The sequence below is a fragment of the Thermoascus crustaceus genome, assembly GCF_041956765.1.
Source record: "Thermoascus crustaceus strain CBS 181.67 unplaced genomic scaffold VTN00scaffold_1, whole genome shotgun sequence".
NCBI classification, from domain to species: domain Eukaryota; kingdom Fungi; phylum Ascomycota; class Eurotiomycetes; order Eurotiales; family Thermoascaceae; genus Thermoascus; species Thermoascus crustaceus.
This window is the reverse complement of record NW_027192527.1, coordinates 2698003-2710779: the sequence shown is the minus strand read 5'-3', so window position 1 is coordinate 2710779 and position 12777 is coordinate 2698003. Positions and strand designations below refer to the sequence as shown.

Genomic DNA, 12777 nt, shown 5'->3' with positions numbered 1-12777 from the left:
AAGACATGCCTTCTGAACCAATTAAGGCGTAAGTTCCTGCGCGCCGGTTTGGTCTTCCTGTGTCTTATGTCGGTCTAGGACAGGAATCGAACCAGGACTGCTGACTAGGACAGCTGTAGGGCTTAGACAGCTGTCGAATCTCGACGGCTGTCGAACAAGGACTGCGGTCGGGATAAGACTGCTGGTAGGTTCAGAACAGCAGGTGAAATAGGACGGCGGTCCTATATAGATAGGCAGCAGGAATTAGAAGGAAATCTAGGATCTGATTCAATAGACAAGTTGACCACGGGGTCCTAATCCCCGTGGTTAAGGAGCGTCTTAATACATGATGAGTTCTACCCGGAGATACCAATCCGCTGGATCATGACTATGGATCATAGAGGTGGATCGTGAGGATGGATCGTAGATGATTCATCCATATCACGTGATAAGACCTCCCCCTCATCGGCCCTACTGACAGTCTTCAGGCTGTGCTGTAACAATAATCTCTTGCTTAAGATCTGTGTGTTTTAAAAGACAGAAGAAAAAAAACCTACTTAAATTTGAATTTCACATAATTTAGCAAATTTTTTTTTGAAATGCACTCTACATAGTATAGTGCTCAGCAAGCCTGTAAATTAAAATGCAAGTTTATATCTCTATTGATATAAAACTTACTACAAAATCTAAGGTGCTAGATAAAAGTCTACAGCCTGTGCGTATCAACAGTATTAAGTCACGCACACTTTCTTAAATATAGTCAACTATTGCTAAGACTGATTCAACGTGGCCCTCTCTGTCTTTGTTTTTGCATCATAGGCCCTTTTAACAGCGGCAATTTCATCTATCAAAGGTTTGTTCAACAGGGCTTGGCTTGCTGCTTGGTCGCCAGCACTGGTCTTGCTAAGACCTTGACCAGAACCTAAATGCTGATTATCCCAGCCCCAACCCGTAAGGTATACACCAACAAAGAAGGTTTGCATACCCCCTTTGAGTTGTATTGGGGGACGTTCATCGATGTACTTGAGCTTGACACCTTTCCCCATTATTTTCTTTGCGAGAGCCTCTTTACACTGAAAGTTTGGTGGTCTTACGTGGTCCAATCCTGAAAGTTTCGGTATCCACAACTGCGACAACCATCTTTCAGCCACGTCGTAACCATTAGTCCGGTCAGACAGTATAATGGCCGCAACATAAGCCTCGAAGATATCCCCTTTAGTCTTATTCCACCGTTTGGGTTGGTTCAAGTGATCTCGTGGGACAGAAGCCCTCCTGTCAAAGCCATAGCTGGTTGCATATTCGGCAAGTGTCTCATTCTTCACCAGAAGTTCTCGGATCTGCGACATCCGACCGGAAGGAAGGTTCGGAAAGCGATCCCAGACAAGCCTGGTAGCGATTAGCTCAACATAAGCATCTCCAAGGATCTCCAGCCTGTCATAGCTCAGGTCGCTCGAAATTGTGTTGCAATCTCCGACAACGCCTGGATGCGTGAACACGGCTTTCTCCAGGGACTTGTCTTTGATGGGCGGCAGTTGAGGTAATCCTGGTGTTCCGCTTATGTCGAAATTCTGTTCAGAATGCTTTGATTCATTGGAATCATTGCCACCCGATGACGACGTATCCTTAGTTTTAGCGAACGCCTTTTCTAGTTTCGCTGCTGCCTTCACGATATCATGCCGAGCTTCTGTAATATGATCTCGAATCGAGTCTGGACTGTTCATCATCTGCCCGATGAGCTTCTCTAGTTCTGTGAGATGGCATCTTATTTGTTCTTGAAAGGACGATTCACTCGAAATTGCACCTGCGTTTTCAAGTCCCGTTGATGTCTATATTATTGCGCTGGATAGTTAGCGTGGCGAGCTACGACACCGAAACTTGCACATTACCTTTACCCGCTTTTCAGTGTTGTCCGGAGTACCACGAGAAATGGAGTCTTCAGACTTCCTTTTGGAACCCATATTCTTGTTATATGTAGCCGCTAGAACCGTACTCAGCCGTAGAGAAGTTTCCCAAATTTAGGAAGTGCAGTGTCATATCTGCCCAAACGTCTACTGGTCATTTTCGGAAGATCCTTGATAACATCACGTGATTCAATACGCGCATGGCCGCAATTTTCACAGCCCTCTTGATACACCTGAAGACTGGCGCCTACATACGCAACTCAAGTTACCAAGAGTACATTTTTATTCAGTTATGGCAACACCACAGTCGCGGATACTGGACTTGATAAAGGTACGTCATATCTACACTCCTCTACTTTCCATTAATGAAGATTACTGAGTGATCTTTTGGCCAGACCCAATGTCGGATCTTTTCTATGACATTCAATCCCCAAAGACTCCGACTAGGAAATAAGGTTTTACGACAGCGATTGCGTGGACCGGCACTTGCAGCGTGGTATCCAAGGAAGACAGTTTCGTATCGTGATCTGCAAGACACATATCAGCCCCTAGGGTTGACAACTTTCGATGAAGCAGAAGATGACCGAGAAGAAGCAATTCAGATGTATGTTTTTGTCTGTAACGAAGTAACTCGGCTCCTACTGACCATTTATTAGCGCGAAATTACGTGGAAAGGGCAGACCGAAGAAGAAGAGGACTGCAGCCGGTAAGGATTTCCACCGACCTTCACACCTGTATTTTATTCTAACCTCAGCCACTTCCCCAGAATCGAGATCCGCCAAGAAAAAGAAATGACTCCTGTTCGAAACTGTGTGATTAACATAGAAGAGTTTGTAATGTAACATATGTCTCCAAAACCTTCACACTCAAAAGTGTACCATTTGATGACGGCTATGCTGCAGCACGCACTCTCATTGAAAGGCAGCTCCAGGGCCTTGGACACATGCATGGTGTGCCTCTAGCTATCAACTTTGTATTATAAAACGAGTGAGGGGTTTAACCGAGTGTTAGTCTCTTAAATCAAGATAAAGTCCTGGCTATTCTGGGTAATTACCATTTACGGTAATATTATTTCATTGAGCCAGCAGCGAAATATGCAGTACTGAATAATTGTACGGAGTACTACTACGAGGTACCTATACCTCAGCTAGCATAGAGGCTCCACTGCGCCTACGGTCACGTGATGAAAGTGCCGGTGGCTGGCTACCTATAGGCGGTTATTGTTTAAACGATAATAGCGAACCAGCAACCGCATTGAAGGCGTTCCCATCAAAATAGCATCACGTCGCCAACTAAGACTGAAATCTGAAAGAAGCTTTTCTCTTTTCCTTAGGATCAGAGGGACTTAAACCACGTCACTCAAACGCTACCGATTGATTTCTCGATCGCCACCCGTGAAGCCCGAATCCTAGATTCGGGGTTAGCTTCTTCTCGGTATGCCAGCTGCTGCACCAAAACCTAGCAAGAATCAGCTGAGAAGAGCAAGGAAGAAGGCAAAGAAAAATGAGGTAGGTGTTTTTGATGGTGATCGAGGGTAACAGATGCTCATAGCTTTTCAGGCTGCCGAAGTGAAGAATGAAATATCAGAGTCTGGGGCGCAGCGTGAGGCGATACCGTCACCGGTCAAGGCTGACACTGAAGATTCCAATTTTGGTGCTTTCATACCGAGTCAAGATGATCCCCTCTGGGAAATGTACAAGGATGTGATTGGAAAATTTGAGGAATTGGAAGGAGAAGATCCTTCAACAAAAGAACCTGAGAAACCGGAAGTCTATTATGATGATGATAACGAGATACCGGATGAAGAGCAGGAAGCCCAGCCGAAACTTTCCAAGAAGAAGAGAAAGGAGATGAATAAACTCTCTGTGGCTGAACTTAAGGCAATGGTCCGAAAGCCTGAAATAGTCGAGTGGACAGATGCGTCAGCTTCCGACCCACGGCTTCTTGTTCATATCAAGGCATATCGCAATGTCGTTCCAGTTCCCTCTCACTGGTCGTTGAAGCGGGAGTATTTGTCCTCGAAAAGAGGCGTTGAGAAGCCACCATTCGCACTGCCGAAATTCATCCAAGAAACAGGCATCGCAGAAATGCGTGATGCGGCCCTGGAGAAACAGGATCAAGCAACCCTAAAACAGAAGCAAAGGGAAAGAGTTCAACCAAAGATGGGAAGGCTGGACATTGACTATCAGAAATTATACGAGGCTTTCTTCCGGTTTCAAACCAAGCCAGAGCTGACTCGCTACGGTGAGGTGTACTATGAGGGCAAAGAGTACGAAACAAACCTGCGACATCTGCGTCCCGGTGAACTCAGCGATGAACTAAAAGAAGCGCTTAATATCCCGCCCGGCGCACCGCCTCCATGGCTTATCAACCAGCAGCGATATGGACCGCCTCCCTCGTATCCTGCTCTCAAGATTCCTGGTCTCAATGCACCCCCGCCACCTGGGGCAATGTGGGGATATCATCCTGGTGGTTATGGAAAACCTCCAGTGGATGAACACAACAGGCCTTTATATGGTGGTGACATCTTTGGTGTGTTACAAACACAGCAGAATGTACAACAAGGAGAACCAGTAGAAAAAGAGCTTTGGGGAGAGCTTCAACCACCCGAAGAGGAGTCAGAGGAAGAGAGCGAGGAAGAAGAGGAGGGTGATGAGGAGGAAACTGGAACAGGGTTGCAAACGCCTAGCGGGCTAGAAACTCCAAGCGGCATTGCCTCTTCTGTACCCTCGGAGTTTGGAGGCACGGAAAGCGTCGCTGGAGAGTTCGATGTGCGTAAGCATCACCGAGGAACGGAAACGGAAGAGCCTACGCAACCGAAGACTGCCTACCAAGTCATCCCTGAGCGTCAGACTCGAGTCCAGGGATTCTTCGGAGGTGACAGAGCGTACGATCTCAAAGCTGCCCAGAATCACATTCCGGTCCTGGGGGCCGAGGATGAGAACCGAAAACGCAAGAAGCCAGGCGACGTTGACGTCTCTGTGGATCCGGACGCCTTGCAGGCTCACGATGGGATCAGCAAGGAGAACTTGCGGAGTCTGTACGATGCGCAGAAGCAGCAGGACTACCAGAACTGGGGATTCCAGGAAGATCTGAGTGATATGATTGCAAGTGAGAGCCGGAAGAGACTTAAGAAAGACGAAGAGAGGCGAAATAGGCGTTGACTTTTTGCTTGAAGACTTTAGTTTAATACCGAAGAAGCGTACGCCAGGATATTGTAGCCTCAGTGCAACTAATCTATCGACAGACCAACAGCTCATATACCATGGAACTCTTCGGTCTGCCCTTCCGTTGTAGAAACGTTTTCGCGCATAGTTAAAGGGGCTGGAGTACTTTTAGCCAACAAGATTAACATGTTCTCCGGTCGTTTGATTCCCGATCTTTCAGCATAATCACGAAACTGTGACTTTGGCTGGTCACAGCGGCTGATGGTTGCGATATACAGATTTGGGCCCGTAAGATATCTGTAGCTGCATCCGTTACTAGCCAACCTAGTGGTGCTCTATATGCGACTTACAGGGCTACGGACCGAGTGCGCTTGGCGGGTCTTGCGGGTCGAACCTCCGCGGTAGCCGGTAGGTAAATTACCCGTGGACCCGGGCGTGTACCTGCACAGATCCCCAAGGGGTTTAGCGCTGGATAGTCTCCACGCGGGTGCAAGCTTTCAGTCTAGAAGCGCCTTTAACTATTCCGTACTCCGTGCTGAGACTCCGTTGGACTCTACACCTACTCTCGCCTCTGTCGCTCCCGCCTTGTAACCATATTCTCAACTTCGGCGCTCCTTACGATATTTCCTTCTAATCCCACTACGTACAGGAAGCTTCGAACAGATTGCAGTTATTCTACCGGCGTCCTAGGTCCTGCAGAGCCACCTTAGCCGCATATCCAATGGTTCTCAACCCAAAATCGCAGGATGGATCGGGATCGCGATAGAAGGTATGATCCTCATCATCTTCTTTCAAAACAGCGCCACTTGCAGTGCCGACTCGCAATCCCACATCAGAAGAGCTGACACAGTCTTGTATCCAGGTTTGACGATAGGCGTGGTGGGGAGAGCTATCGTCCGTCGGGCAGATTGGGTCGCCCACCTTCTCGAGGTTATATTCGGTCTACTCGGTCGCCTCCTCGGAATCGTTCCCCTCGCCCAGTTGCAGATACATGGGTACCACCGAAGTCTAACCGACTGAGAAGCCGCTCTCCTGTTTCTTTTCGGCGCCGTTCCCGCAGTCCCCCATTCCGGGGTCGAGATGCCGGTGTTGGACACTTTCAACACCGTGGGAGAACGCGATCTCCTTCGAGGAAGTTTTCACCGAGACGAGACGAACGGCCAAGGTCTCCGCTACGTTCTTCTTGGCGCTCCAGGTCTCCATATGGTAGGGGGCGTTCCCCCCGAGCCTCAAGGGCTCGGACTCCGAAGCGAGTACGTGAGCCGTCACCATCTGGGTACGATCATAGATCACCAAAAAGAGAGCGTCTTGCGTCACCCGCTTCTGAAAACTATACGAGAGATGTCTCGCAGACGAGGCGTGTTTCTGTTCGAGAAACTGGCGCGCGGCGAATGTATCCTACTCGTTCCCGAAGTCCAGTCGATAGAGGACGCCGGGGGCCTTATCCAGAATGTGGACTTAGAAGACGATCACCGTCGCCTCTTTTGCGGGCTCCATCTGCACACACTTCTCAAGGGTCTGCTGCTACGTCTCGGCCATCCTCACCACCTATTCATCCCGACAGGCTTAACTTGGAACGTCTTGATGCTAAAAGTCGATCGCCAGTCAATCAATCTACGCGCCCTCTGCGTGATTCCAGGCCTTCAGCACCTGCACCTTCTCATCAAGTAAAGTCTCCCATACAGGAATCAAGGCCTTCTCGTCGCGAAGAGACGAGAACAGTGTCTCCAAGTGAAAGGGAACAGTCGATCGCTACAATGGCGGAAACTGGTCGGGATTTGGACGTGAACGAAGTATCACGACCTATGCAGCCACAAACGTCAAGCGCTCCAGCGCAATTCAATGGAGCACAGCCATCTAGAAATCCACCGAGCAACCCCTCAAATCACACTACATTGCAGCGCGCCTCTCCGCCTTCGGGTCCATCGAACGGTCCTATGTCTCTATATACTCAGTCTCGTGGGAGTACCATCTCCTTGCTCTCCGCGCCAACTCGCCCTCGTGGTGGTCCAAGTTTCACTCATAGGGACCCTATACGGGATGCAGCTTGGGCGGGAGCTTCTTCGGTACGTCGCGGACCTGCGCCGTCAGTACATGGACCTCCTACGGGCCCTCGGAGTAGTTTTGTGCCGGCATCATTAGGCCATGATAATCATCGGCATTCTTCCTATCGACACAGCAATAACGCTTCTAACACCTACCCTCGCAGCCAACGATTCGCGAACCACCTTTCGGGCCTTCCCTCGATAATACCCGGGGGAAAGCTTCTCCCCTCGGTATTAGACTCTGCAACTGAAAAGCGACTTGCCCAGCTGGAAGCAGACAAAGAAAAGTTGCTCGAACAGATTGCGGAGAAGCAAAGGATAAAGAGGGCCGGGCTGAGGGATTGGGATAGATTAGACAGGGAAAGCGCAACTGGTGCATTAAAAAGTGAATTGGCTGAAGGGCATCTGCAGCGGATGGCTGAAGGAGAGAGCATTGGGGGAGGTTCGGCATTCTAGGTCCTTTTTAGATATTGCGTTAACTATTTTGAGCTCTGGAACGCAGCTATCTGTCACTAGCTCGCATGTGTAGTTAATAGTGGCGACCCTTTGAGCATGCTGGGCAACGGAAAGGGTAGGGGGAGTTTCGTGTGTACGATATATCGAACTCGATCCGTCAGATGATCTACGGGAGTACTGCGCACTAGGTGATGAGAAAACGGGGATACCAATACGTAGAGCACCCTTGCCAAGGTCCAAAGCCTATTTTCCGGCAGGGTATATATATTGCCGTCGGAACTTTCTAATAATGATGGGATACTCTCGGATATTCGTTGAATTACCGGGAGACGGCTACCTTGCAACATATGTTCCTGTTTGTCCAACACGGGTAGATCCCAGTATTCTAATAATAATCACGATGCGGAAGAACAGCATGCTCGGTGGTATGCACAAGAATTACACAGCCACAGTTGCAGAAGTTCTGTGGCTTTCGCCGTGTATCGAGGTTGGCCTTGAAAGTAGTTCTAGGCGCGCGTGTGGGGCTTGCCGATGCGCCTCGGCTCGCTTGCCTCGCTTCGTCTCTCCTGAGGCTGCGTGTCAACATTCGTGTCCTTGCTGAATCCTGATACTCCAACAGCTTCTACTTTGGAGTTGTGCTCTTCAAATTCTCGATACTTACGCTGAAGTGGCAAGTATCGTGCGGCTGGTTCATGGCATTTCCTGCTTCAAGTTACGCAGAACGTTTCGTTCTCCTATCGATACCTAAATCCCTTGGTTAGAGTCAAAAGAACAGATACCTGTTGTATTCCAACGGTCGACCGCCACCATGAATATCTTCAGGCTATCAGGTATGTTAGTTGTTCCTACTACTCTTGGTGATGCTCCATTGAAAAAGTTGACTGAGATGCTTGAGACAGCCGATTTCTCTCACTTGGCATCAATATTCATTCTCCTGCAGAAAATGAAGTCTTCGAGTGTAGGTGCTCCGTGTTTCTTACTTGATTCTGGTCGGCTTTGTCTGACTTTGTCGGAAGAGTTGCTCTGGATTGTCCTTCAAATCTCAAGTGTTATATCTGATCGTTTTCGTGACACGGTACCTCGGTAAGCCTTGCAGCCTCCATGGGGTTGTGACAGGATGTACTTACCCGTTTCGCTTCTTCTAGACCTGTTTTGGACTTTTACGGACTCTGCATACAACACGACTTTCAAAATCCTGTTCATCGGTTCCTCCGCTTACACGATCTACCTCATGCTCAATGACTATAAGCCTACCCACGACCCTAATATCGACACTTTCAAGGTTCAATACCTTCTTGGTTTTAGTGCGCTGCTAGCGATTCTTTTTCCCTATGAATATAGCATCTCTGAGGTTGGTCTTTGACTCTGGGGTGCATTGTCAAGGAGAACTGACTAATGTCCCCAGATCCTGTGGACATTCTCAATCTGGCTCGAGTCTGTCGCCATTTTGCCTCAACTCTTTATGCTGCAACGCACCGGTGAAGCAGATACTATAACTACACATTATCTGTTCGCTCTAGGGTTGTACCGGGCACTTTACATTCCAAACTGGATATACCGATACTTTGCGGAGAACTACTTCCATGCTATTCCAGTTATAGCAGGTATCATTCAGACGGTGCTCTACTCTGATTTCTTCTATATCTACTATACGAAGTAGGTGGCTCCTTTTGGCTTACAACTCTTTCAAAAAAAGTCATCTGCTGATCCTTTACAGAGTCTTAAAAGGGAAAAAGTTCTCTCTTCCTGTTTGAAAGAAAATGTGGGATGGACTGGGTATCGTTAGTGGACCTGTGATCGGTGTCCCATGCATGTATTCCTATTTTTTGTACCGTGACCAATGAAAATTTTGTACTTCGGATTCTTCTCGATGTATTTCTAACTCTTGAATGTTATGAGACGCTTAATGTCCATAGAGAATGTAAGACTACCACTCAACAAACACAATCTAACCTAACATTGTCATATCCCCACTGTTGAGCCGGGATGTTATGAAAAGGTAGGTTATCTATAAGCATATTTGTGAAGGGATTTGAGTGGGTTTTTTTTCTTGTACTGATGGAAGGGATATATTGATGCGTTATTGCCAGACATCAACTCCAAAATAGCGATCATGGAATTTAATTGATACAACATTGCTATTAAAAGCAGCCTCGATCTGTTCGCACTTTACACTGGATCAAGACCTGTCCTCCAAGACTGGGTCCTTAGTAATTGCTCGACTTGCCCGCTTTCCATTCCTGGTTTCATCCTACAGTGCTTTTCTTCGCATGGATCCTTCAATAAGAAAATAAGAAAAAGACAATCCTTTTGATGGTTAATCAACTTGATCCCGCCGTTATTATGATATATGTCAGACAGACGATGAGTTTCCGAGGATTCTTGCTTCCTGGCTGAGTCCAGAATTCTCAAATATGAGATCTCCGTTCCCCAAACTTTTAAGGACTAAAGTCTCTATTTCATGCTTCTCAAAACGGACCCCTGTTTGCCCCGTTCAAGGAAAAGTTTTCTTTGGAGGCGCAGACATTAGTATTTCCTATTTAATTGCTTCATGTCACGCGTCCAGCTGGTAGTACCAGCTATCCCTAATAGAACGAATAGCTCCAGAAAAGAACCTGCGACTTGTCTTTTTAATCAAAATGAATCAAGGTTTCCAGCTGCACTATTTCACAGTGGACTTATTAATTAACAAATCCCCTCCCCCCCTTTTTTGTTTTCTTTTCAACGCCCTTCGACTCAGTACAGCTACTCGTCGTCCCGAGCTCAGCCGATGTACATCGAAGTCGACAATAATTCTTTGCTCGCCAAGTCCAACGGGGAAAAATGAAGAGATGGAGGAAATGGAGACAGGTGAAGAAGAGATCGACCCGAGAAGTGTAACAAATATAACCAAGTCATTGGCCTGGAGCCTGTCATACTATGGAAAAATTGTACATGCAAAACTCTGCAGGGCCTTGATTCTAGCATGTAAACGGACAATCAATTCTCTCAACGTGAAGGAAAACCAGTTTGCATGAGATAAACCCCAGTGGCTAATAATCATGGTGGCCGGAGTTCCCATGTGCAGTTATGTATCCAGAACTATAACTGAGCTGAGCCGAACACCCTGATGCTTCATCTGTTAAGGAGTTAAATGGGGCTGGCATTGTATTTGTGTGCGCCATTGTCGCTGTGTTCAAAGGACGTATTGAACCGGTGTTGATGCTCAGTCGTCCATGTACACGCTGATTGCTGTCCGCCCAGCCACTGTGGTCGTGAAGCTGGCCAAAACAATCTGCTTGTGACCTTTCCACGGGGACGGGCCTGCTGAATGCTGATTCTCGTCTGGATACGGGAGGCGAGAGGAGCATCGGAGAGTGAGATGTTGACTCTAGTCGAGGAGATCCTCTTCGAGAGTTAGGAGGCGTTAGGCGTGCTCCGCCACGACGGACTTGACAGGTTGGGCATATCTTGACAAAGCGAGAAATAAGCTCCTTAGGGACCCTGTGGAACGATCGTCAGACAGAAATCTTAACTAGTGCAAGTCACGATTCTGGAACCGAAAAAGGTACATGCGCTGTGTAGTTGATCAAGGAAGACTACAGCAAATGTCATCCAGAAGGTTGAAGCTTACCAGGAATAGACCCGTCGAACCTCTGCCGAAGTTTTATCTCGGCCTCCATGCTGACACTGTTGGTGCGCCTTTGTGAGAATTTTGAAGAGTTTTTCTCGGATTGCTACTGGCTTCCCTTCATGACAGATCATCTTCTTGTTCTAAACAAAGCATCTGGTTAGCTTGAATAACCACGATGCCCTAGCATGATTGAGTTACTAACGTCCGGTACTCGGCTGTCGACTGGCTGAAGTTTGAACATCTTTTTGACCCAGAACCTATTCATTTGATTTCAGAACAAGCTTCAACAAACCCAAAGTAATGTTTTCTTAGAGGGAGCGCAAGAAGGAGATAGATGCTCCATTTTCCCCAAACAGAAACATGCGATTTAATGGTTCAAACAGTTCGAGAACCAGGCGACGTAATATTAAACTAACATACCTGAATTGCGCTGACTCGATGGCCGTATCTTTTGGGTCTATGAGAACAGTCTTTATGTTGCGCGCTCTTTTGGCGTGAATCAGTGCCTTATCTTGCTTTTTGACAGACAGATCGTCAACGTAGCTGGAATGGTTCTTTAGTGAGAAACCCCATTACTTTGATAGAAGAGAAAAAGGGGAACGTTGACACACCTTTTCATCAGCTGATCAAACTCCCTGACATCTGGAAAGCCTTCCAAAGGAGGTACAACTGGCTCAGACAACATAGTGTTCTCATTACAAGATTCCTGGCTTTCGATTTCGGTCTCATGAAACGTCTCATGAAGAGGTAAATACCTCGGGGAGTGGAGATAATGAGCCTGGGATAGGTACCGTTGGGATTGGTGCTGCAACTCCTGGGTAAAAATGTGGGATTGTGATGATGTTTGCGGAATTGACTGCCCCGGTGAGATGTATTGTGGATTCAGCTGTGACATATTTTGGGGTAGATTCAACTGGCCGAAAGGTGAACCGAACTGAGGTGTGTATGAACTGAAAGATTGCTGAGAAAAGCTGTATGGGGTGGATCCGTTATAGCCAAATTCATTGCTCTCACCATTAGCGTAAGTCCCGGGCACGCTGAGCTGTTGGTTGATGAGGTAGCTCTCGTGTCCTTGGTTGTTTCGCCTCCTATAGCCACTCATGATAACAAAAAGGCAAATTTCCACGGGCAGAATCACAGATGCAAATGTGAACAATCAAGCCGAAAAGGTTGCCCTCGGAAATTGCCAGCTGTCTGATGGAATTGGGGTCGATTTTCGAGAAGATGATTTTGGTTCTGTACCAGGAAAAAAGAGAGAGGGGAGGAAGGAATAAGATAGGGACTTGTTCTGATGGTAAATTTTAGGAAAGGATATTCGAAATGGGTATAAAATAACTGGCAGCTTTTTGAAGCAAAAACCTACGCCGAATGGATTACACTCAGCCACGAAGGGGAATCGAAGGAGGATTAGGAATCTCGATAATCCAGGTTTATCCTTTTAAAGAGAACAGGATGGTGTTAAAAGGAGAATGCGACTAGAGACAGAAGAATGAAAAACATAAAGCGGAAATGGTGCCCTCAAGGATTGCTATGACTGGCATGAGGTATGTTCGAGGAAACTCCACGGGACCTTGACGCCCTACCCGTGCAGGAAACAGGAGAACCAGTAAACAAGG

General features: G+C 47.4%; 6 protein-coding genes across 6 annotated transcripts; 5 read left to right on the top strand and 1 right to left on the bottom strand.

The window, feature by feature from the left end:
- Positions 1-749: 749 nt before the first annotated feature.
- On the bottom strand, positions 750-1937 carry VTN00DRAFT_960 (uncharacterized protein; the record flags this gene model as incomplete). Its single annotated transcript, XM_069436578.1, has 2 exons — positions 750-1805; positions 1866-1937. 2 exons carry the CDS (start codon positions 1935-1937, stop codon positions 750-752), a joined length of 1128 nt encoding a protein of 375 aa, XP_069291667.1.
- Positions 1938-2172: 235 nt separating this feature from the next.
- Positions 2173-2675, top strand: VTN00DRAFT_959 (mitochondrial 37S ribosomal protein mS33; the record flags this gene model as incomplete). Its single annotated transcript, XM_069436566.1, has 4 exons — positions 2173-2211; positions 2276-2484; positions 2537-2586; positions 2647-2675. 4 exons carry the CDS (start codon positions 2173-2175, stop codon positions 2673-2675), a joined length of 327 nt encoding a protein of 108 aa, XP_069291666.1.
- Positions 2676-3316: 641 nt separating this feature from the next.
- On the top strand, positions 3317-5044 carry VTN00DRAFT_958 (uncharacterized protein; the record flags this gene model as incomplete). The annotated part of the gene is made up of 2 exons (XM_069436555.1): positions 3317-3388; positions 3440-5044. The coding sequence occupies 2 exons, from the start codon at positions 3317-3319 to the stop codon at positions 5042-5044; spliced, it is 1677 nt and encodes a 558-aa protein (XP_069291665.1).
- Positions 5045-5793: 749 nt separating this feature from the next.
- Positions 5794-6718, top strand: VTN00DRAFT_957 (uncharacterized protein; the record flags this gene model as incomplete). The annotated part of the gene is made up of 3 exons (XM_069436544.1): positions 5794-5816; positions 5910-5977; positions 6072-6718. The coding sequence occupies 3 exons, from the start codon at positions 5794-5796 to the stop codon at positions 6716-6718; spliced, it is 738 nt and encodes a 245-aa protein (XP_069291664.1).
- An 86-nt stretch (positions 6719-6804) lies between these two features.
- VTN00DRAFT_956 (uncharacterized protein) lies at positions 6805-7548 on the top strand (the record flags this gene model as incomplete). The annotated part of the gene is made up of 1 exon (XM_069436533.1): positions 6805-7548. The coding sequence occupies one exon, from the start codon at positions 6805-6807 to the stop codon at positions 7546-7548; it is 744 nt and encodes a 247-aa protein (XP_069291663.1).
- Positions 7549-8356: 808 nt separating this feature from the next.
- VTN00DRAFT_955 (uncharacterized protein) lies at positions 8357-9302 on the top strand (the record flags this gene model as incomplete). The annotated part of the gene is made up of 6 exons (XM_069436522.1): positions 8357-8378; positions 8448-8506; positions 8565-8631; positions 8694-8899; positions 8954-9204; positions 9266-9302. The coding sequence occupies 6 exons, from the start codon at positions 8357-8359 to the stop codon at positions 9300-9302; spliced, it is 642 nt and encodes a 213-aa protein (XP_069291662.1).
- Positions 9303-12777: the final 3475 nt, after the last annotated feature.